Genomic DNA, 23,015 nt, shown 5'->3' with positions numbered 1-23,015 from the left:
AAGACTGCATCACGATTCAAAACCCAAGGTGGTTATATATGATGCTCACATAAAATATGTTGGGTAGCATTTCTTTTCATTTTTACAATACCATTAAAATAAATTCGCTTTTTATTTATTTTTTTTTGGGTTTTTTTCACCAAACTGAAAAAAGTGAAATTTATCAAAATAATGATAACGAACCAAACCAAAATCTGAAAAAAATAATCAAATTATAAAATAGATAAAGAAAGATTGATGCATGTTTTGCACTTCACAATTTTCACTACCTTTTTTTGAACCATAGAGCCTTGCCGGCTGGCTAGTACATCTGTGCCGCCGCGTACTGCATCACGGCTACTTTTCTCTGAACTTCCACTTTCGCCGCACCAAATTGAGCTTCGGCATGCAGCAGATTCATGTCTACGATGACCCTGTCACCAGGACAGTCCAACATTGTGCCCCCAGCCCGGCTCGTAAAATATGGATGGTGATCTATGTCTATTGTCACATCCGGGGCCAATTTGGCAGGTACGCTGCAGTTTGGAGCTTGTTTCGCATTAGTATGATAGTCTCGCCCGGTCTCGCCCATTGGTCTTTTCATCCTTCCCCAATTTGGATTCTCGTATGCCAACACTGGGCCGACAACTCTGCCTGGTTTGGCTGTTTTACGTATGATTTGAATGTAGGAAGTGAGATTTTCACGCAGGAAACAAGCATAACGGTTCGTGTATTAGAGATTAACATTGTAATCGGGAAAGTACCTTGTGCGATCCTCTGCGGTGGCTGTAAGGGTCTTGACAAACTGCTGTGAAGCCCATCAGAATCTCTCGAGTTTTTGCTGCGTGATTCTTCAGAGTTAAGCCGATCCCTTGCATTTGCAACAGCTGGCTGGTCTTTTTGAGGTACACTAGCAGAATGTACAATTGTAGACGACCTGCGTAATCGTAAGCCAACACTACTATGAGAACGAGCCAAAACGGTGTCAAAATGCGATAACGGTGTTTTAAACTAAGAAGGAAAAGAAAGGGTTAGGTTTGCATATACCTAGGAAGGGAAGCATGCTTTCTTTCAAGTGGAATCACTTGTCCACTTTTACCAACACTTCCTTCCAAATGAGCGAATTGGTTTTTAAAGTGATCGATTGCACTGCACAAGAGAGATGTTCCAAATCAACAATCTAGTGGAGTCGAAACGATAAAGCCACTGTGTCGAAATAGGTCACCTAGGATAGAGAAAAGTAGTTCTTTCGATTCCGTTGATGTAATCCTTCCGTAGCTGAGGATGGTACTCCAGTATCTCCCGATATATTAACTCTCTTACGTCTTCCTTTGTCACCCTATGCCTCTCAAACTCAAATTCCATTTTCGAGATTGGTTGACAGGATGGTTCTCTCTCAGCCTTAGCCAATCCCTTGAAGTAAGGATCAGCCAGTGCCTGTAAATTAACAAACAGTTATTGAAAAGAAAAAAAAAATGAAAATCAATGATGATTAATACCCTAAGCACTAAAAGGACTACCAAATGGGAAAAAATCTCAGATAAGGTTATAGCAAACCTGTTCAGCAGTTGGACGATCCTTTGGATCAAAAGCAAGCAGCCTCTCCAAGAGCCGAAGAGCCAAAGGATCAGCATTTGGAAACTTCTGAGCAAAAGGAATCGGCTGTTTCTTTCGCATGCTTGTAAGATATTTTCTAGCCTTTTCATTCCGCACCTAACAAAAGAATAGAAGAATCAGAACATCAAAAGCGGGTCTGATTTAAGAAAATCAAAATATTTTCAAGACATTCTATGCATACGTGAGAAATGGTATCCATAGAAGGTGTTCCAAGAAGGTCAGTTATCATATCCAGCTGGTGAACGACATTCTTTCCGGGGAAAAGTGGCTTCCCCTTTACAACCTCGGCAAAAATGCAGCCAATGCTCCACATGTCAATTGCTGGAGTGTACTGAATAAACATGAAGTTTAAACATCAATGTCGTGAAAGCTTCAACGGGAACTATAAAGATCACCATTATAAATTTCTCATCAACAAAGACTGTCAAGATTCAAGAAGCTATGGAATCACCTTAGAGAAAAATGAGCCACACAATTCTGGAGCCCTATACCATCTTGTAGCAACATAGTCCTGTGTTAAACCCATAGAATTCTCTCAGAAATAGATAAAAGGAAAAAAATTTGATAACACAAAATTCTCTACGAGATCTTAGTATTTTATACCGTCCAAAATATTGTTGTAGGTGTGTCGTTGAATGCAACTCTAGCCAACCCAAAATCACATATTTTTAGTTTACAGTTCGCATTGGCCAGAATATTCTTCGGTTTTAAGTCTCGATGATATACATTGGCTGCAGAAAGCAATAACGGTTATCAATTGACCTTATCGCAAACTAAGACACGTCACTAATTTCTAATTTCAACATAGGAGGAATGAGAAAGAGGTGTGGCAGTCTGGCTTACCTGTGTGGATATATTTGAGAGCACGGAGCAATTGATAAAGGAAAAATTGATGATGTTCACGTGTCAAGTCATCGTTAGCCTTAATGACTTGGTGTAGATCCGATTCCATGAGTTCGAAAACAACATATATATCTTTGAAGTCTCTCCTTGAAGGTGGAAGCATAATGTGCTTTATTTCAACAATATCCGGGTGCCTCAAAAGCCTCAGAAGCTTCACCTCCCGAAGTATTCGAGCAGCATCAGAAACGTTGGCAAAGATATCACGTATTTTCTTTATTGCCACTTTTTGACCCGTATGAGTATCCATTGCTGAGCAAACAACACCATAGCTGCCTTTACCTATCACCTCCTGGATCTTATACCTGCTCGCATCACCATATTCAGAAAAGAATTCCGGCTCCACTGAACTCTGTTTCATGGAATGAGAACTATGTTAGTCCATTGAAACAAAAGAGGGTAAATCAACCAACAATAACAGCACATTGACAACTAAGAGAGCTTTCTGTTCATCAGAAATGCAATATGTTTTCAGACAGATCCTACTTTGTTGCTACACCATAAACCATTCCAATCACCATATGGTGTAGGAAAAGTAGCAGGTTAACAAATTACTATCAGTTCCATTCATTTTTCAGAACCAGACAAATTCATAACTCCAGAAAAAGAATGGTTTATCCCTAACTAAAAGTAGGAACAAACAATAATCTTGCCCTCACAACAAAGAGATAATCAAGTCAATACATCTCAAACACACCTAAACTATCATGAAAACTATCATCTATAATACATCATCAGATATTGAAATATTTGTATGCAAACCTGGGGCAATGCAATAGCCATATGAACTCAACTATTCAAGAAAACAATGGCAAGACATTTGTACAGTGCAGTGCCCACAAAAGGACAAAATTAAATTCTCACACAATTAAGATACATACAAGTCAACTTTTAAAATGAGAGAGAAGACAAAACAGAAATCAGAAGCATGAATTTATAAAAAAAAGTTACTGAAAATTGTCATACATCAGACTGCTCCAATTCAATCCCACCAGCAATAACTAATCATCCAAAATCCAAAACAACAAAGCAATTCAGCATACAAAAAATAAGGAGCTCACTTTCTTTTGTTGATCAGGCTGCATTGCCAGAAAAAAAAAACAAAAAAAAAAGAAACTCAAATTCCCCCAAATTAGAATTCTCAACAGCAGCTTCAAAAATCCCCAATTGAATAGATAAAACTCTATCAGCAAAAACTAATCATCCAAAATCCAAAACAGCAAAAGCAATTCATCATCTTTCACATCACTGCAAAAACAAGGAGCTCACTTTCTTCCGTTGATCAGGCTGCATTGCCAGAAAAAAAAAACACTCAAATTTCCCCCAAATTAGAATTCTCAGCAGCAGCAGCAGCTAATAAAATCCCCAATTGAAGGGATAAAACTCAATCAGCATTCAATCGCACAAATTCAGCCGCATTTGCCCCATCGGCCGCGGCTGCGGACGGCGAAGGAGCAGTCCCACCGCGTGCGCTTGCTGAAGAGAAAGGGGAAGCGATCGGTCATAAAACGCGCCGCTTCTCCTCTTTCGCCTTCCTCAACCTCCTCGCCCGCAGTCATAGAGCAGCAAAAGCGGCAGAAAGCATCTCCTCTCTGCAGCTCTAAACCTCTGATAGTGTTTATATGCGGAATTGAGGTTTGTAGAGTATCAATTGCGTGCGAATGTGTGGATGTGGAGGATCCATAGCTGCTGTGGGGCTCGTGTGGGGGAGATCTGAGGCCAAATCTAGAGAGAGAAAGAGAGGGGAAGTTGGATTTTAGAGAGAGAAAGATGTTTATAGTGACGTCACAATCAGGTGGGGAAGAAGCTGAGCTTAGCCGTTGAGAAGCATTTCATTTTTTAAGAAATTAATTAATGATCAATCCTTTTTAAATAAGTATCTATAAAATATGTAGTAGTACAAACTTTGATCATGTCTATTGTTTTTGTTGGGATTTCTCATTGTTACAATGTCTTGAATCTATATGATTTGCCGCTATTCAAATAGGGTTTCGCTGTCTGAGGTCCAGGGCAGTGGCGGACGCATAAATACACGTAAGTAGGGGCTAAATTCTCAAATTTTATCTTAAAATAAATTTGTAGGTAACTCAGATTATTAATAGGGGCTTTTATATAATAATGTGTATAGAATATGAATAAATTTTAGAATTTATAGTAGAAAATAATTTAAAAAATGAATTCATTAGGGGAAGAGTGTAGGTCCGCCAGTGGTCCAAGGGGAAGAGTCCGACCGTATGCTATGTTGTCGTATTAGGTCGTATTTGTCATACTGGACTCAGTCCGTCTTGTGTGTCTATTTATATGGAAGTAGAGCACAAAATTCGGTAATCTGTAACCGCAATTATAATACAATCTGCTCCCCATTCGTGCCAGTAGATATAGCCAACACAACGTTGGTGAACTGTCTCTTTACGTTTCTCTTTGTTTCGATTACTCAATTACCTTATTCCGTCACAACACTCACTATTGATGTTTCCGGCAAATTCAAATCATATATGGAGAAATGAATAACAGACATGAGTACTGAATACTCAAACCCAAAGTTTGTGCAACTTAGAACATGACAAAAATGTACTATTGATGTTTAATCGCAATGTTTGCATTAAATGATGTCATTTACATCTATTCAAACAACATCGTTGATTTTGCATTCATCAGAACTCTTTGACGAGTCATACTATATGAATCGATTTCGCCAAGAGTCATTAATTGTGGAAAACAAATACGACCAAAGTTTATGATTTTACCATTGCTATATTTTAAGTTCATAATAAAATCCAGAATTTAGTTATAGTTCATGATATTAGCTACTAATATATTCTATCTGCAACACTAATACAAAAAATTCATTCGTATGATCTTTTTGTGTAAAAATTTTTGAACTCTTTTTAGATATCAAATTTCCGTAGTGCTCAAAAATATTGTTTGCTTTACACAAAAACACTGCGTACACACAAAAGCACAACTAAGTCAAATTATTGTTATTTTCTCTCGGTGTTCAATTTAATCAAAACGTTATCCAACTTAGAAAAATCATATCTTCAGCTACATCCAAAATTTTTATATCATTATATAAATAATAAATATTTAATTATATAAAGTAATAAAATACTCCAATTTTACTTTATTATTTAGTTTAGGTAATTGGGGTTTGACATTTTAAGGTAAGTTATTATTCAAGGAAAGTCCTCGCACTCTCAAATTCTTTATCTTGTGCAATTTAATTAATCTAAATAATCAAGTTACACATTATTGACTATTGATGAGCAATAAATGTTATCCAATTAACACTTTTGGATAAGCGATCACGATCCCTGTCATCAAATCTTTTTCTCAAGGTAATATAATATGCTCTTAAAATTTATTACCATATGAATTGCTTGAGAAAGTTTAATAAATATGCCTCCAATTAAAGATTAAATTGAACACGGTAACTATCTTTCAAAATCAAATTGAAACACAGCGGGAGAGAAGGAAGTGAAAGAGTGGAAGTTAACAATTCCTCTGCTTTTAAGTAAGTTGTGCTTTGTTTTCTTCATCTCTATAGCTTCTGAATTTCTTTCTTTCTCTTCCTTGTTGACTTCCTCTCTTCTCTACCGAGCCCAGAATTTTCTTCTTCTTCTTCTTGCTCTGTTTTTCTGCTCTATGTGTGTTGTTTTGAGAAACCAACTTGTGATTGCACTGCAAAATTAAGGTGGGTCATGATAATTTCTTCATGTTCATGTTGGGCTGTGTTCAAATTTTGAAGTTGAGAGCATTGTAATGCAAATTTTTGATCTTTATGTGGTAAAGTTGTGATCTTTATGTGGTGAAGTTGTGATCTTTATCTTGATTGTGTTGCTAGCTGCATGTGTTCGAGTAAAAGGTTTGAATTTGTGCAGTTATTAACAAGACTGTTTCTTTGTGTTTATTTGATTTAGGAAAATCAGTTTATGGTTTTTGGGTTTATAGCTATGTTCATTAGTTGCCTATGGTTATACATGTTGGGTTGTGTTCAAATTCTAAAGTTGAGTACATTCTAATGCAAATTTGTGATCTTTATGTGGTAAATTTGTGATCTTTATCATGATTGTGTTGCTAGCTGCATGTGTTCGAGTAGAAGTTTTGAATTTTTGCAGTTATTAACAAGACTGTTTCTTTTTGTTTATTTGATTTAGGAAAATCAATTTATGGGTTTTTGGGTTTATAGCTATGTTCATAAGTTGCCTATGGTTATACATGTTGGGTTGTGTTCAAATTCTAAAGTTGAGTACATTGTAATGCAAATTTGTGATCTTTATGTGGTAAAGTTGTGATCTTTATCTTGATTGTGTTGCTAGCTGCATGTGTTCGAGTAGAAGTTTTGAATTTTTGCAGTTATTAACAAGACTGTTTCTTTGTGTTTATTTGATTTAGGAAAATCAGTTTATGGGTTTTGGGTTTATAGCTATGTTCATTAGTTGCCTATGGTTGAATAAAACTAGGTAGTTTTACATTTATAAACTAGAATTGAGTTTGTTGTGCTTTAATTTGGAAGGTTTAATAATACAGTTTGATGAGAGGAAACTTTTTGTGAATCTAATTGTGATATTTTCAATATGGGGATGTTTTTCCTATGTAATTATAATTTCTTGTTTTGCTTAGCCATTGAAGATATTTGAAAATAGTTTTCTTTATTAGTTATACTACTGTTTTTATTCAGATTTTTGTTCTTTCTTTCACTTTATGAATGATAACATCAATTGTAGCTATTGATTTGCCAACACAAGAGTTGATATTGTTGTATCATTGATGTTGTGTTTCTTGCAGGAAGTGATTTGATTTAAGCAAAGTTCCGAGTTCTAGGCCTGCCTGAAATCCCATTCATGAGTACCGTAGGGAAAGAAAAAAACGTGTGGGGGCTTCCTGGAAGGACAAACGCATATCATGCCTCTAGCGATGCTAGGCTGTTTTCTTCTTCGTTGCCCGTCTTTTTTCATGAGAAGCGTAAGTACAAGCAATTGAAATCTTGATGGCATTATCTTGATTTTCGTTTGTTTTATTGTGGACTCTTGTTTCTGTTTGTAGTTAATTTTAATGAATCCAACCAAAGTGGTTTGTCGCTGGAGGACGGATTTCCTAGCCTTAACAAACTAAAACTACAAGATGAAGTTCTTGATCCACTCCCTGTTGACAAAGATGAACTTTCTGACGATTTCGATCTCTCTTGGTTGCCAACTCAACTTGAGGACTTGGATGATGATATTTTTGCAAGTGGAGGCGGAATGGAAATCGAACCTGGAAATCTACTCACCGGGACATCAAGGATGAGTCCTGACTCTATTGGTCCCAGCAGCATTGCACAATATGTCTTTGCAAATGGCGTTGTATCGGTTAGTAGTGAACATCAATACGGAGAGCACCCTTCAAGGACATTGTTCGTTCGCAATATCAACAGTAGTGTGGAAGATTCTGAACTGAAGTCTCTCTTTGAGGTATGTGTCTGTGTAACTTGATTCATATTCAATTTTTAGCTTCTCAAATATCGTACGAAAAATACTGATTCGTGCTCTATTTTTTCTTTCTGCTTGTGCCTAATAGCAATATGGAGATATCAGAACTCTTTATACAGCTTGCAAGCATAGGGGATTTGTGATGATATCTTACTATGACATCAGAGCTGCTCGAAGTGCAATGCGTGGCTTGCAAAATACGCCCCTGAGGCGAAGGAAACTCGACATCCATTTCTCAATTCCAAAGGTGTGAACCCCTGACATCTGTTGATTTTGCTGTGTTTTCGCTTATACCTTATACGACCATCGTTTCTTGGTACGTGCAGGACAATCCATCTGAAAAAGATCTCAACCAGGGAACTTTGGTGGTGTTCAATGTGGATGATTCTGTATCTAATGACGACCTTCGCCAAATTTTTGGTGCTTACGGGAGCGTGAAGGAGGTAAATCTTCTTAACGTGTCGAGTAGTAGCATGCATCTAGAGATGTTAGTTTGTTTACTTGTATTTGATGAACTGAATTGCATTCACTGTAGATAAGGGAAACACCACATAAACGACACCACAAGTTCGTCGAGTTTTATGACGTTAGAGGTGCAGATGCAGCTCTTCAGGCTTTGAACAGATGCGACATAGCTGGAAAGCGCATAAAGCTTGAACCTAGCCGGCCTGGTGGTGCTCGTCGCAGGTAACCTCTAAAAACCATGCTTGTTTTCGACTACATTGGCGCTGTTTTCCACAAGTTTTTGTCATGATTTTTTACTGGATAGTTACAATCTTGCTTCTTTAACTCATCATGCCTCTCCTCCAGCTCACTGCTGCAACCGAGCCAAGATCAGGAACTAGACGAAGCTCGAGGTCTCTGCCGTCCAACCGGTGCACCCATAAGCAACTCTCCTCCAGGCATGTTAATTGAGAGTTTGTGTATCAAACAATCTGTTACAGCTTTGATTCATAAACTAACAATTATGGTGTCTCTGCAGGTATTTGGAAGTATTTTGGCAGCCCGGTCGAGCAAAAGTCCTTGCACGGTTACAGTCAGTCTCCTCTATTTGGAGGAAGGGTCAGCCCTGTAAAGATTTCACCCATCGGTTCACGAATAAGCCATTCGAATCGGGTATTTACCAACGGGGAGCATGGAGCACCCTATCAGCAACACTTTTCTGCTCCGGACTCGATGATAAGTTTAAGTCCTGGAACCGCTTCATCGTTTAGTGATTCCAAGCCGTCCAGTGTAGGAACGCTTTCTGGTCCTCAGTTTCTTTGGGGAAGTCCCGCTGTCAACTCCGACCTCATTACCTCACAGAAAGGGCTCCCATTTCCGTCTAGAGCACATGGAATCGGCTTCCCATTTCATGTTGGATCGGCTCCATCGTGTATTCAGATGGAAAGACATATTGGTTTTTTCGTTGAAAGTGGTTCTTCTAGCTCCCGAATGATGCCAATGTCCACAAATGGTCCTATGTATTTTGGAGGCAATGATGGAGCAATGGATCGTGGTCGAAGAAGGGCTGACAGTGGAAGCCAAATGGACAGTAAAAGCCAATACCAACTCGATTTGGAAAAGATCAGAAATGGTGAAGATACTAGGACCACTTTGATGATTAAAAACATCCCGAACAAGTAAGAGTTCGTGATGCTCGCCTTATATGTGTTTTTGTATTCTGAATGCCTATTCCTTATCTGTTTTGTCTTCTCGTGCATCTCTGAAGGTACACTTCGAAGATGCTTCTCCTAACTATCGATGAAACGCATAAGGGTGCATACGATTTCCTCTATTTGCCAATAGACTTCAAGGTAAGTACTATGTGTTTAGTTTGAGCAACTCTTCCCTCTTCTAGTGATTAAATATCGAATCTTGATTCGATATCTCAACTTTCTTGATCCAGAATAAGTGCAATGTTGGATATGCCTTCATTAATATGGTCTCTCCTCTTCACATCATCTCACTTTTTGAGGTATTTCTTTCCTTCCCTGGCTGCATAAGGCCATTGTTTCAACGAATTCCGAATAATAGACTAATTTGACTCACGCCACGCGCCTCGTCTCTCAAGGCATTTGATGGCAAGAAATGGGAAAAGTTCAATAGCGAAAAAGTTGCGGCCTTGGCATATGCAAGAATCCAGGGAAACGTCGCTCTCGTTTCACATTTTCAGAACTCAAGTTTGATGAATGAAGATAAGCGGTTTCGACCAATTCTTTTCCAATCCGAGGGCCAAGAATCTGATCATTTGGTATGCTATGTTTGTGCCACAGAGTTTTCATTGGTGTTCATCAAATTTCTCAGTTGTACAATTCATCGCTATTCAAATGCTAATTCGCTGCGTCTTTGGTGGCTCAGGTAAACTTCTCATCCAGCAATCTGAACATTTTTGTCCGCCAGCCAGACGGATCTTACACAGGAGATGCTCTCGACAGCCCAAAGGGCGATCAAGATCAGAAGCCGTATGGTTTTTGGAGTAACTGAATCTAACAAGACTTTCGTGCTAGAGTACGTGCTTGACTCTTGTACAGTTTTTGCATTCATTGAAGTCTTCTGCAGTCTTCACTTTCGTATCCACTTTTTTGCGATGGATGCTCGATTCTCAAAGTGAAAGCTGAAACGACATAAGCTAATGGTTTAACAATCGGAGACGAAGAAATTGGTGTAGCTGTGTCCATTGCTGTTTCCTTTGCTCAGTTCTTCCAGTCTCTGCTCTTTTTAACAACTAGTATTTGTTTTATTGTTCATTCATTTATGTGCATAGAAGTTTATAGAATTGACTGAGATTCAATGAAATTATTCTTTTGATTCTTTGTTTATGTCTGTGATATCCACTTTTCATGAAAAGATAGATCTTGGCAAAAATACCAAATAGTCAAATATATATCATCCAAAAAATACAAGATTACCAAATTCTACATTCAAAAATGAAAACTCTAGTGTAACACAGTCATAGTTGAGCAATGGATTCCTCCGGTGGCCGTTCGGGCCTTAGATTTGGAGGGCGTCGGATATAGACTTTGCAAGGCTCAACACTTCAAAAGGAGCTTTTCCGGAGATGGCTTCAACGGTCAGGGGGCACGAGTCACTGATCCAGAAGTGGGCGAACGCCTTCCCTGAAACTTCAGATGCATTGTCGTTCTTGTGAACGAAACGCTCCCAAGACTTCTTCGGAAACACACCATGAGTGACATATGCACTCACCTTTGCTGCACCTTGTGCTGCCAAAACTTTCTGATAAAACAACAAAAGAAATATATTGAATCAAATCAAGCTCACTCACAATTAAATCTATGATCAAACAGTAAAAGCCTCAAGAAATCCAGTCAAGGTGTATTCAAAGTCGAAAAGGAATACCTGACACTCGATCAAGGTGCCTCCTGACTGTACTAAGTCGTCAACAATGACGACATGGCAACCAGCGGGATTGCCCTCTTTTATCCTCACTATTCTCTTGTCGCCTTCACGGACTTTGTTGCAGATGACCTAAAAGGCCAAAAACGGGGGACGTGAAATGCTCGCATCAGAAACGCAAAGCAAAAGAGGAAAACGTTGATAATTTTTCAAAGGAGAACAAACCATAGGAAAATGATCAAGCAACTTGTGGAATCGTTTCCACGCTCCATCATCTGGAAACGCAACAACTATCTGCAATGAAACTGAAGTCAGGCAACGTCCTCTAACATAATTGACAGAAGAAAACCATCCTGATTGTTTTTAAGATCATCAAAATCACTGAGAAAAGCAACAATAACCTTATCCGATTCTGGAAGTTGCTGAAGCCGTTCCTTTAATAGTGGGATCCCACTCTCAAAAACAGGTAGAATACTATCACCAAAATAAAACCTCTCCTGTAGAAAGGAGAAGACGTAAGTAAAGTATGATATTCCCATCCGAGAGATGTTACGTTTCTAGTTGGAGTCTTCACAAAGGACTAAAATCATTCGTAATTGACTAGCATTCTCGAAATGAAACAAATAAGGCCAAACTTTTTTTTGACACTAATGGCAGATGATAAGAGGTGTTGAAACCAAAGAAATGTAAAATCATAGTAGAATCCAAAGAAGCAAATTAGCCCTGTTTGCGAAAATACTGCAACGATGCACCTGATATAAACGACATAAACAATAGAATTGGAACAAGGGAGGAACCTGCAAAGCATGTATATCATAGATAACCAGACTGGTTGGACCACCCCTCGAGATAGGAGTATTCGACAGCATTCTGGCCAAGGTAAACGCAGTTGCAACGTCACCCTCTTCTTCAATTCGCTCAAAGGAGCCGGTCGGAAAGAATGGCAACACAACAGAGAATGAGGCACAGAACAACATTGGAAGTGCGTAAATGACCGAAAGCTGCTCAAATATGACCGAAGGGGAGCTGAACGATCCTAGAAACGCAACGTGCTGGCCCCGTATATCATGCGCATTTTTAATGAACAGATTCGGAAATCCATCAGCAAAGCTCCTGCATAAAATAAAACACAACAATCTCAACAAAGCCCTCACCAATTCAGCAGAAAGTAACACACAAGAATCACTCTCCTGCATAAAATAAAACACAACAATCTCAACAAAGCCCTCACCAATTCTGCAGAAAGTAACACACAAGAATCACTCTCCCACCACTCAGATTAAGTTCCTAAGACACAAATAATCACTCTGTGAGTTCAAGAAACAGAATTGAACTTAATCAATTCTTATTGTGAGAACATAACTCCTGCAAAAAAACTATTCTTTTAGATATGAGGCCAAGAAAAGAATGGATTTTTACACCAAATCTCTCTAAGCAAAGAACCAATTCATTCTAAACAGAGAATAATTGCATTGCAAAAAACAACAAGAACTCATTGAAAGAATGAAAAAAAGACAACACCCCAATTTACATTAACAACAGGAGAAGAAAGTGCAGTGTAGTCTCTCTCTCCAACCAAATAAAAATCGAAACTTTACATAAATTTCCGATTCAATATACATCTAAAGGTTGGGGTTTTGGGTTAACCTCCAGTTGATGGATTGAAGCTGGATGAGGTTGGATTGAGCAGCAACTTTGCGTGCCAAATCCTCAGCTTCCACACAGTAGAAAAGCAGCACCTTCTTCTTTGATCTCTCCATCTCTCTCTCAAACACACAGTGGAAAGAAAGAGTGAGTTGCAATAACCATTATTCGATAGGCTTAATTTTGTAAAGCTAGCAGGGCAGGCTTTCAGGCCGGGCCGGGCCGGGCCCGGAACAAAGCATGCCTTTTCGGTAGGAGGGTCCCACCATCATAGTGATTTTATCTAATTTATATTTAAAATATATTAATAATCTATTTAAAATAATTAATATCTTAAATACTTATTTTTGCAAGATTATAGGGAAACAAGAGTATTTTTTTTTTAATCAAATTATGTAGATTTAGAAAAAATTAACTTTTTTCATATGTGAATTAATCACAAATCTTCGCAATCAAAACCTTTTTTAATGATATTTATGAAATACTAATAGAAGTAACTAACTCTAAAAATCTCAAAGTCACATATCACCACCACCCTTCCTTATTATCTGGTACATATTCAATTCTCTTGTTTTTTCATTGCAACATTTGAAATTATCACCCTCTTTATTGTATTTTTCTATAGTATTTTACTTTTACACCATTTAATATAAAAAAATAAACTATATAAAAAAAATAAATTGCTTCACTCTGTGAGTCATAAAGTGTAAAAGAGGAAAGGCGTGAATGTGTGTATCTTTCTTAAAAAAATGAAAGTTGACGTCCAATCCAAATTCAATGTGGATTGGAAAAGATGTGTTGATATTGGTTAGAAAATTGTGAGATCACATGAGTTGATCACTACTATTACACTCCAGATAAACCTATTCATTAGTATATTACACCTTTTTTTCTCTATATATAGCACTCTGTTTCTATTGAGAGTAGCACATCACATTATCACAGCACAAGATATCGTCCTCCACAAAGGATAAGGAGGTAACATTAACACTAACACCGCACTGCCCGAACTTCACTATCCAATTTTTTTTTTTTACGAAAATTCTACTCTAGATATTAGGTTTGAGGTGATGGATCTCATGTTTTGGGGTAAAGATCGTTTTCAAGACAGTGAATATGATTTTTTTTAGACGTGTGTTTTAATTTAAAAATAGTTTAAAAAGGATTTTATAATACTATGTAGAAAAAGCAGTCTTGTTAAAATTTTGCTGCTAATTCATAGATGATTGGATTTTATAAGATGTTTGTTTAGGTGTGTGAAGGAAATGAAGGTGGTGTTGGAGTTGGAGTTGGGTGTTGTCTCTCTGGGAATAAGGATTTCTTTGATGTTATTCTGTCAAAGAGTAAAAGATACTCTCTCCGTTCTCAAAGAATATATACTTTGGGATCGATACAGTTTTTAATGCAAAATTGGTAAAGTAAAAGAGACGTAGAAAGAAAAAATAATTAAAGTATTGTTATTGAGGAATGAGTCTCACCTTATTAGAAAAAAGTTTCCAAAATTAAAAAGTAGATATTCTTGTGAGACAAACTAAAAAGCAAAGACGTATGTAATTAAAGGTTTCCCAAGTCTCCTATTTTCCTTTCCTTCAACGAAATTGTATAAAAAAGAAAATACTCTATCCATAATTAATAAAGAATAAAAGCAGCAAAAAAATCACTAGAATATAGAAGAAAGGCTTCTACACAAAATATAGCAGTATAATTCAAGTTTTTGTCTAGTAAAAAGCTATAGTGACTATGAATTTACATACAATTCTTGAGCGTATCTCCAGCTCCCTGGAAAAAGCAGCAAGAGAGCGCGAAATCCGCAATGAAAATCCCGACAAGGGAGACGACGACAGCCGATGTCGTTGATTCTCCGACTCCCTTCGCACCTCCCATGGTGGTGACTCCCCACGCGCAGCTCACGATCGATATTATCAAGCCAAACACCGCTGACTTGATCATTGCACTGATTATGTCCCACCCTCGGAGAGCTCTCTGCGCGGAATCCAAGATTATGTTGATGCTGATGCCGTAGACGCTGTCAGCTAGGAAGGCGCTCGACGCCATCCCTAGGGTGAAGCACATCAGCGTTAGCAAGGGGAGAGCGATGCACGAAGCTAGTACTCTCGGCGTCACGAGATAATCAACGGGATTCGCACCGAGAACTCTTAGTGTGTCGGTTTGCTCTGAGACTTGCATCGTCCCCAGCTCTGCAGCGAAGGCGCTTCCTATACGCCCAGCAACGACGATTGATGTGACCACGGGACTCAGCTCCCTTGAGAAAGCGAGGGCCAGAACCCCACCGATGGATCTGTTCAGCCCGAGTCGGGTGAATTCCCTCACGAACTGGATAGTGAAGGCCATGCCAACAAAAGCGGCTGTGAGGAGACAGACGCCCACTGATTTAGGTCCAACTCTTTCGAGCTGCTGAAGAGTGTTTTTCCAGTGAATCTTTCCCTTAACAGTTCTAACAACCACCTGCCCCGCCAAAATCAGAACGGTTAATCCTCTCCATAAGTAGCGAGGAGGTGACCAGTTGCTCAAGAATGTATTCGACTCAAGATTCAATACAGATACTTCACTTGTTTCTTCTTCTTCTTCTTCCGATATGGAGACACTTGCGTGGCCATCTGCGTTCAGAACAAAACTATGATCCCTCTTTTGAATCGAAGATAAAAGCTTCAAGGTCTTAGCTCCTTCAGCAAAACCAACTCTCCTGCCAAGGTACCGGAAGCGAATGGATGCAAATTTTGCAGGATTTCTTACATTAATAAAGCTTCCCCTGCAGGATTTCGGGGAAAAAGGGTTCAAAGGAATTAAAAAACCATATTGTTTCATGCTGTGACCCCAGAGAAAAAGAAAGCTAAGTAGACAAAAAAGAAGAAATTAAACCTTTTGGAGGCATTGATAACAGGGTGGAACTGAGTAGCTGCTAGCATGTTAATTCTCTTTTTTACGACACACAAGCGTGCTGAGAGAAGCAATATTAGAGCATCATGACCCAACACTACAGTAGTATTCTGGTGATTGTAAAGACAGCTGAGTCCATAAAATGAAATCAACTGCAGCTTCCAAATGAAAAATTCTAGAAACCTGCAGTTGCAAATGAAATATTCAAGAAAAGATTTAGCCAATAGCACAGTTACAAAAAATAAATTGCGTCAAACCATGGTAAAACATAACATTGTAACAAGGAGTATCATTAATAACAGTCCATAAATACACCATCGTTAGCAATTCTTGGATGCTCTTTATATAATAAAGTTAACAGAGGACAATGAAGCGATGAAGCCGTGTCCATCCTTCATCGAATGATTTCATTGTAGCTTATACCAAACTCATTGTTAATGAAGGAATGAAGGGTAATACAATGAAGATTAAGCTTTTGGAGTAATCAATTTACCACCCATCTTAGACTATAAAGTTCTAAGAAATTTATTACACCAATGATTCTATCAAAATGTAGACTATATCTAGTTGCCTAGTCTAAGTTCCCAACTTCCCATTTAGAATCAACTTCATTGAACCCTAATCAGATTAAGGAATGAACTCATTTTCCAATTAGCAATAGTAGAAATCCGCCTCTGCAGTCAGCAGTGAAATAACAGCATACGGAGTGCTAATAAAGCAACCAAGAAGAATGCATCTCATTTAGTTCATTCAAAACCAAAGCATTAGCAATCAACCAAAGCACCAATTCAATCAAGGAAACAAAAACTGATGTATTCCAAAGATGGTAATAATAAGCAATTCATAACTCTCATTGCTAGATTAGAAACGATAACGATATATAGTTCCTGACAGAAAATCAAAATGCATTCATCAAATTTAGCAGTAGAGTTTCACACCAATTAATAAATATACAAAGAATTAAAGGCATTACAAGCCAAACTCATCCACCATCCACCAAATTCTGTTGTATATCAGCAGCTAACACACATGAAATAATTCAATGGAGCTTCAAATTAGGGCATTCTATACTACAAATACATGTGTAACCTAGAATTTTTTCTCACTAATTTCAGCCTAACACTTTTAACTGTAAACATGAATAGATCCAAGTCAAATTCAGTACTAGTATATCACAAAGCTTCCACCAAAAAAAGCAAAACATCAATCAGTGAGTCAAAATATCAAACACTTGGCGTCAAATTTCAATCTCTCACAAATCTCATCAATCAATTTTTTGAATCCATAAATTCCAAATCAGGATATAAAGAGCAGACTTCGAGAAGAATTTGACCTGAAAAAAGGACGGCGAGCTCAAGCCAACGACGGCGGCGGCGGTGATCTGATGCGGTGGTCGGGAAATTATGAAAAGAGAGATATAGAGTGAGTGATACCAAAAAGAGAATTGTTTTTATTAAATTAAAAAAAATTCATTTAAATTTCCAAATATTTTTTTTTTTTTGAATTATTCAATTATGATCAAAATCGGATTTTGTGTGACAAAATTAAATATTGATATAGCAATAAAATCACATTGTTTTTTTGTTTTTGTTCGACCACAGATTTTCCGAATCCGCCTTTAGCAAAATCGTATTAATCCTGCTCAACCGAATTTGCGGATTAAGACCCAAAGTCTTATAGCGGAATGATGTCATTTTGTCAAAAATAATGTCCTTTTATTGTTACATCAAAAATTTGCAATATTACTTGATGATTATGTGAAAAATGCGAAAATATTGGAAAATAAAAATTTCATTTTCATTTCAAAAGTTATGAAATTAATTAAAAGTCAACAAAAATCATGACTTAAATGACAAGATTTGGGCTTTTAAGAGTAGATATATAGAGAGAAATAGGTATTGGGCTAGCCTTGACTATTGATAGGGCTTAGGACATTCAATTCTTCTTCATGGACCTTTTTTTCCAAGATTGAACAAAATTATTTGTGTGTAAACTCATGATAATTTAACTCATCACTAATTATTCATATATTCTTTACTTTAGGAAACATTAAAAATCCAATTCAACAACATGCATGTTAAATACAAGGCCATATGCAATTAAAATGGATTGAAGTTGAGTAGAAAAATCTCTTAAATGATTAAATCAACATAATTTAATTAGGACATCAATTATATCGAACTTGGGTGGGAAAAAATTCTTTAAAAATTTATTCTTATGTTATTGACACTGATTATAGTAATAACTTCAAAAATAAAATAAAATAAGAATATTAATCAATATAAACTTTAAAACAAGAAATGGGACAGAAATAATAGAAATGGAGAAAAAGAAGTAGAATCTCACTTTGAAAAAAGAAAAAAAGGGGAGAAAATGATTTAACATGTAATAGCTTCAAAAAAGAAGGAAATAAATAAGGCAGCTTTCTGAAAATAAAGGCATATTGGATAATATAATTATATACAAAGAAAGTAGTAACAAGGTAATAAAAAGTTAGTCAGTGTAACTTTACAATTTGAAGTTTGAACAATCAAGTTTTAATTTCAAAGAATAGAAATTCAACTATATTTGAAACCCTTTGGTGAGGTTTGATTCTAGTAATACACATTATTATTAATTTATACATAAATATTTTTAATTTAACATGATTGGGTGACAAATTCAAATTCACACGTGTTTCAAAAGTGGAACAAAATCTAGTTAGATACTATTGTCGTGAATGTAACGCAATCGATCTTTAATTAGAAAATTGATGTATTATTTTTGCAATATATTTATAACTATATAAGCACAAGCAAAAACAATGTGCTCTTTAAATTGGAATCGAATTTTACCTGAAATAGCTCAATTTTTTTATTAGCTTTGTTGATTGATGTATCAATTTGTTTTAGATTGAATCTTACTTTTCTTATCTTTACCACTTATCTCACTTTGCTTTCACAGACTCACTCAGTTTCAGCTGTCGAATTTCCTCTACACACACTCAAGAAGACTGCTTTTTAGTTGCACATTTCCCTACCAAGATTCACATCAAATTGAAGCATAAATGAATTAGATAAATCTCTCTATATTTCAATCAATTTCTCTTTCAATTTCGTCTCGTTTATGTATTTACACGGTTTTGGCAATTCCTCAACGGTGGAGATGATGTTGTCCCCAATCAGTCTGACCGAAAAGGTGCAGACGCTGATGTAGCATGTACTCTCGAGGAAGTACGTGCAATGGAAAGAGAAAGAAGGAAATAAAATAATCGGATAAAACAATTTTTCTAACTTATCAATATTTCAATAATTTTCTTATATTGTTTGTGGAAATTTATCGAATGGTGAAGACGATGTTGTCCTCAATCAGTATGACAAATACAAACAGAGTTCAATACAACCTCAGAAGGGCATGCAACATTATAATCCTCCACGAGGAGTTCAGAGTCGAAATGGCCATTGGTCATGTTCGACGTAAAAAACTCGTGCAGGATTATTTCTCCGACAATCCGCGATAAGGGTAGGTGTATTTTGCAGACAGTGAGTATTCCTGTCAAATTTCATCTACACATTAAAGAAGACTACTTTTTTAGTTACACATTTCCCTACCAAGATTCCCATGAAAAAGAGAAAGAAGTGATAAAGTAGCATCACTAAACCAACCAACACAAGTCTCAATAACTATACTACACTTTTCAAAACTATACACTCCATACATAGTACAATCTCACTACATTAAACGTCAAATGATTCAAAAAATGAGCACCAATTGACATCATACAATATAAAAAATCTCATATCACATCTCATATATTACCATAACAAAGCTACTATAATAGTAATAACCAAATATGCTAATATGTAGTGAAAACAAGGGATGCAGCTTGATGAAGTATCCGGTGTGGTCGGTCGACCCCCTCCAAAAACTCTCGAACCACTCGAGTTCGTTATATTCAGCAGAGACGAACTTGTACTGCAAAAATTAATTTCTATGATCATCAATTTAATTAATAAAATGGAATGTCACAAGTTACATATTAATGATAGTAAAAATATTCACCTAGTTGATGGATATTGACATGTGTCATAACCTGCACGAGTTTTAATTCAAAATTAGTAAAACAGAAATAGTTAAAGTTAGAGGGAAAAAAAATAGGACTATTGGTCGTGGACGAAGAGTGTAACTTACTTGGATCAATGCTGGTGGTGACGGCGGCCCCACCAAAGTTGCAACTAGTGGGGATGGGATTCTTTTGGTAATAGCTGTTGAAGGCGAAGGAGGCGTGGTGGCGGAGGGTGTTGGGGGCGAAGCAGCCCCCGCCTTGCTGGATGGGGGAGCAGTCGGCTCCCCCGTGGCCGCAGGCGTAGTCTAGGGCGAGCTGGAGGGCGGCTTGGGAGACCGAGGAGGAGGCGATGCACCAGCTACCGGCCGAGGGAGTGGGTGAGTTTGTGGACAGAGGAGTCATTTGGGGATTGGCAGGGTTCATGATGGTTGGGGATTGATCAGAGTTGGAATCAGTTGGATTTAGCATTGGAGTTGTTGTGTAAGGGTTGTTGGCAGTTGGGATTGTTGTGATTGGGGTTGTTATGTCCTTTTGTGTGGTGGAGATTGTGGTTGATTCTTGGAGTTTGATTTGGTCTATTGATTTGGAACTTGAACCTGAAAAACACAATAGAATTCAAAAATTATAGTAGTACTCCATTAGACAAATCGTCAAAAAACAACGTCGTTTGGTTGAAAAATAGAACAAAATTCAAGAATCATAGTATTAGATGTAAAGGAAACAACGCCGTTTGATTGAAAAACATAATCAATAAATGTGTTGATTGGGTGATTAGTATCGACAGATTGGAACTGATGTTGTAATGCTCCAGTGTAACAGAACGTGACATCACTTATTCGGTTGATTGAATCACTTATTTAATTCATCGAATAAGTGATGTGATAAAAGTATTTACCATGACACTATTGAAAAGAAAAAAAAAGATACATTAGTCTCAAAATGAAATGATGGCTTTCCAACAAAAAGAAAAACAAGACAGCTATTCACCAATTCAAAACTTGGAATAACTAGTTAGATGTGATGATGAACAAAAGCATGAACACTTTGAATTAAAAAAAATATATTAAAATAAAAATCTAAGTAACTTGAACTGAACTGAGTTTTTGACAGAAAACTGACGTGTTTCAGAAGAAATAGAAGAAAACAAATAGATTTACATAATTTTAGGAGTATAAAGCAAAAAGAAGTAGTCTAAAATGAAGAAAAAAGAGAACCTGAAGAGAGGAGAAGAGAAGCCATGTGAAGAAATGTGAAGCAGTGAATGGTTACTCTGATTCTTGCCATTGTTGCCAGTGATATGTGTTGCTTTCTCTCTCATGTGTTGGTTTTGCTTTGGTTTTGATAAACCATGTCCACCATCCAAACAAGCATCATTGCTCTTTGAAAAGAAGAGGCTTTGTGTCATCCATTACCATATATAAATACAAACATTTCTAGAGAGAGAGGGAGTTTTGAAGTGGGGTTTGCTTTATATAAATATCAAAATAAACTTTTTAATGCTCCATCTTAGGTTGGGGACTGATTCTGCTGCCTAGGAGCCAGGATAGTGGTTAGTGGATACACACACTATATTTAATTATTTTTACTAGGGATGCATCGTTAAATCAGAATGCTGGTTCGAATCGAACCTTAACCTAAATTGTGAACTAGGTGGTCTGGTTCCAATTGCAAATTTTTTGAATTGTGAACAGATGATTAATCGTGAAATATAGATTAAAAAAAAAAGAAAGAGTAAAAATAACCACATATTTTGGACCAGACTAGCGGTATTCCGCTTCTTGAGCCGATTCGGTTCCAATTCTATCTTCTGTGAAACTGGAACTTGATGGCTCGGAGCATAAACCGGTCGTTTTTGTCATGTGGCTTCACTTCTCTTATTTTACTAATTTATTACTAGATGTTACAATAGTATATTTAATTTGTGAGTTTTTTTTTTTTCTCTTTTTTGTAAAGAAATACATGCAAAGTCTTAAGGTAACACAATTAACTGTAGTAAGAAACAACTATACTCATTAATTGCAATTAAGACACAACCTATTCTCATTAGGCATATGAGCTAATTGAATCATCAACCTATACTTCAACCAATAATCATAATTGTATTTTTTTTTCTTTTAATTACAATTAAGACACAACCTATACTCATTAGGCATATGAGCTAATTGAATCATCAACCTATTAACAAAAAAAAATACTATTAATGAGTTGCACCTCATCGTGATTGTATAATCGGTATGTGTTAACTGTTAAGATTGTTTAACTACGACATTAAAATACTATTGGAAGTTGGAAAATATTGACTACACTCATATAAACTTCATAGTAACACATTTTTTTGAATGGAAACATTTTTCTTTCAATATTCTTACTTCAAAAAATATACTACTCCCTCCGTCTCGATTTAGCAGTCCCATTGACTTTTCTGCCCTCTTTTTGTAGAAATGTTAAAAAATAGCTAAAGTGGAGAAATGGTAAAGTAAAAGAGACAATAATGTAGATAAGACTCTTTTATATATTATTCTCTCTCTGAATTTACCATTTCACCTCTTTAACTATTTTTTATCATTTTTACAAAAAGATGGCAGAAAAGTCAATGAGACTGCTAAAGTGGGACGGAGGGAGTAAAACACATGACAAAAAAGTATTTCACTTTAAATAGTACTGACTCAAGTAGTTCTACGATCTTCCCAAATTACATGATGAAAGAATAATTTGAGTTCCAACTTAGTAGCCAGAATAATTTAATAATGGTTAGTGGAAGACTCTCATCAGTTATTGCTATTATTATTATTTCACAAAATTACAAAAAGGATAGTGATCGATTTATCACCATAAACTGAGTTAGAAAGTTGAATTTCTTTTTCAATATCTACTTTGATGTCCTTACTTTAAAACAAGATTATTGATATTTAAAAATCATAAAGATGGGTAAAAATACTAGTAAAACATAACGATGTGTAAAACACTTGTTGAATTTGTGTGTTTGATTATGTTTTATTGCATCTGTTTGCTTCTTTTATCGTGTAATGATTTTTAATAAAGGTCTAATTAATTTCATTTTTTATTGTTGATTCTCTTTTAAATTCTACTTGTGATTTTTTGCTACGAGCTTGTATAAAAAACAA

The 23,015-nt window shown here is 36.6% G+C and overlaps 5 protein-coding genes across 7 annotated transcripts; 1 reads left to right on the top strand and 4 right to left on the bottom strand.

The window, feature by feature from the left end:
* Window positions 1–195: 195 nt before the first annotated feature.
* On the bottom strand, window positions 196–4,274 carry LOC125196207 (mitogen-activated protein kinase 10-like). 2 transcript variants are annotated; one of them, XM_048094629.1, is made up of 11 exons: window positions 3,766–4,274; window positions 3,558–3,575; window positions 2,440–2,848; window positions 2,200–2,327; window positions 2,048–2,107; window positions 1,778–1,927; window positions 1,537–1,692; window positions 1,205–1,416; window positions 1,027–1,128; window positions 744–916; window positions 196–642 (listed from the first exon to the last, which is right to left on the bottom strand). In XM_048094629.1, exons 1-11 carry the CDS (start codon window positions 3,787–3,789, stop codon window positions 302–304), a joined length of 1,773 nt encoding a protein of 590 aa, XP_047950586.1. In that variant the 5' UTR covers window positions 3,790–4,274; the 3' UTR covers window positions 196–301. The 2 variants fall into 2 exon arrangements, with proteins under 2 accessions (XP_047950586.1, XP_047950587.1); XM_048094630.1 differs by lacking the exon at window positions 3,558–3,575 and having other exon boundaries at window positions 3,766–4,273.
* A 1,610-nt stretch (window positions 4,275–5,884) lies between these two features.
* Window positions 5,885–10,760, top strand: LOC125196150 (protein MEI2-like 2). 2 transcript variants are annotated; one of them, XM_048094544.1, is made up of 12 exons: window positions 5,885–6,010; window positions 7,285–7,461; window positions 7,543–7,949; window positions 8,056–8,214; window positions 8,294–8,410; window positions 8,503–8,654; window positions 8,778–8,869; window positions 8,950–9,589; window positions 9,679–9,763; window positions 9,856–9,924; window positions 10,021–10,200; window positions 10,308–10,760. In XM_048094544.1, exons 2-12 carry the CDS (start codon window positions 7,341–7,343, stop codon window positions 10,431–10,433), a joined length of 2,148 nt encoding a protein of 715 aa, XP_047950501.1. In that variant the 5' UTR covers window positions 5,885–6,010; window positions 7,285–7,340; the 3' UTR covers window positions 10,434–10,760. The 2 variants fall into 2 exon arrangements, with proteins under 2 accessions (XP_047950501.1, XP_047950500.1); XM_048094543.1 differs by lacking the exon at window positions 5,885–6,010 and adding an exon at window positions 6,055–6,190.
* A 44-nt stretch (window positions 10,761–10,804) lies between these two features.
* On the bottom strand, window positions 10,805–13,112 carry LOC125196151 (ribose-phosphate pyrophosphokinase 4-like). The gene is made up of 6 exons (XM_048094545.1): window positions 12,951–13,112; window positions 12,101–12,416; window positions 11,705–11,800; window positions 11,529–11,597; window positions 11,307–11,435; window positions 10,805–11,183 (listed from the first exon to the last, which is right to left on the bottom strand). Exons 1-6 carry the CDS (start codon window positions 13,061–13,063, stop codon window positions 10,941–10,943), a joined length of 966 nt encoding a protein of 321 aa, XP_047950502.1. The 5' UTR covers window positions 13,064–13,112; the 3' UTR covers window positions 10,805–10,940.
* A 1,475-nt stretch (window positions 13,113–14,587) lies between these two features.
* On the bottom strand, window positions 14,588–17,284 carry LOC125193685 (protein TRIGALACTOSYLDIACYLGLYCEROL 1, chloroplastic-like). The gene is made up of 3 exons (XM_048091532.1): window positions 17,179–17,284; window positions 15,828–16,028; window positions 14,588–15,717 (listed from the first exon to the last, which is right to left on the bottom strand). The coding sequence occupies exons 2-3, from the start codon at window positions 15,872–15,874 to the stop codon at window positions 14,694–14,696; spliced, it is 1,071 nt and encodes a 356-aa protein (XP_047947489.1). The 5' UTR covers window positions 15,875–16,028; window positions 17,179–17,284; the 3' UTR covers window positions 14,588–14,693.
* Window positions 17,285–19,480: 2,196 nt separating this feature from the next.
* LOC125193686 (PLASMODESMATA CALLOSE-BINDING PROTEIN 5-like) lies at window positions 19,481–21,330 on the bottom strand. Its single transcript, XM_048091533.1, has 4 exons — window positions 21,105–21,330; window positions 20,016–20,486; window positions 19,887–19,917; window positions 19,481–19,799 (listed from the first exon to the last, which is right to left on the bottom strand). The coding sequence occupies exons 1-4, from the start codon at window positions 21,172–21,174 to the stop codon at window positions 19,640–19,642; spliced, it is 732 nt and encodes a 243-aa protein (XP_047947490.1). The 5' UTR covers window positions 21,175–21,330; the 3' UTR covers window positions 19,481–19,639.
* Between the last annotated feature and the right edge of the window lie 1,685 nt (window positions 21,331–23,015).

Source organism: Salvia hispanica, chromosome 6 (assembly GCF_023119035.1).
Source record: "Salvia hispanica cultivar TCC Black 2014 chromosome 6, UniMelb_Shisp_WGS_1.0, whole genome shotgun sequence".
NCBI lineage: Eukaryota > Viridiplantae > Streptophyta > Magnoliopsida > Lamiales > Lamiaceae > Salvia > Salvia hispanica.
Note: the sequence above shows the minus strand (reverse complement) of the source record. Positions and strands in the feature narration are given on the sequence as shown.

Coding starts and splice junctions, on each gene's coding strand:
- LOC125193686 (XM_048091533.1), bottom strand. CDS start 21,174: ATGGCAAGAATCAGAGTAACCATTCACTGCTTCACATTTCTTCACATG. Junction 20,487..21,104: donor TTCTCTTCTCCTCTCTTCAG/GTTCTCTTTTTT, acceptor TGTGTTTTTCAG/GTTCAAGTTCCAAATCAATA. Junction 19,918..20,015: donor CACCACCAGCATTGATCCAA/GTAAGTTACACT, acceptor AAACTCGTGCAG/GTTATGACACATGTCAATAT.
- LOC125196150 (XM_048094544.1), top strand. CDS start 7,341: ATGAGTACCGTAGGGAAAGAAAAAAACGTGTGGGGGCTTCCTGGAAGG. Junction 7,462..7,542: donor CGTCTTTTTTCATGAGAAGC/GTAAGTACAAGC, acceptor TTCTGTTTGTAG/TTAATTTTAATGAATCCAAC. Junction 9,925..10,020: donor ACATCATCTCACTTTTTGAG/GTATTTCTTTCC, acceptor TCGTCTCTCAAG/GCATTTGATGGCAAGAAATG.
- LOC125193685 (XM_048091532.1), bottom strand. CDS start 15,874: ATGCTAGCAGCTACTCAGTTCCACCCTGTTATCAATGCCTCCAAAAG. Junction 15,718..15,827: donor GTTATCAATGCCTCCAAAAG/GTTTAATTTCTT, acceptor GAAATCCTGCAG/GGGAAGCTTTATTAATGTAA.
- LOC125196207 (XM_048094629.1), bottom strand. CDS start 3,789: ATGCAGCCTGATCAACGGAAGAAA. Junction 1,928..2,047: donor GTGGCTCATTTTTCTCTAAG/GTGATTCCATAG, acceptor ATGTTTATTCAG/TACACTCCAGCAATTGACAT. Junction 643..743: donor ACCGCAGAGGATCGCACAAG/GTACTTTCCCGA, acceptor TACGTAAAACAG/CCAAACCAGGCAGAGTTGTC.
- LOC125196151 (XM_048094545.1), bottom strand. CDS start 13,063: ATGGAGAGATCAAAGAAGAAGGTGCTGCTTTTCTACTGTGTGGAAGCT. Junction 11,801..12,100: donor ATGATATACATGCTTTGCAG/GTTCCTCCCTTG, acceptor TCCTTTCTACAG/GAGAGGTTTTATTTTGGTGA. Junction 11,436..11,528: donor TGCTTGATCATTTTCCTATG/GTTTGTTCTCCT, acceptor TTGGCCTTTTAG/GTCATCTGCAACAAAGTCCG.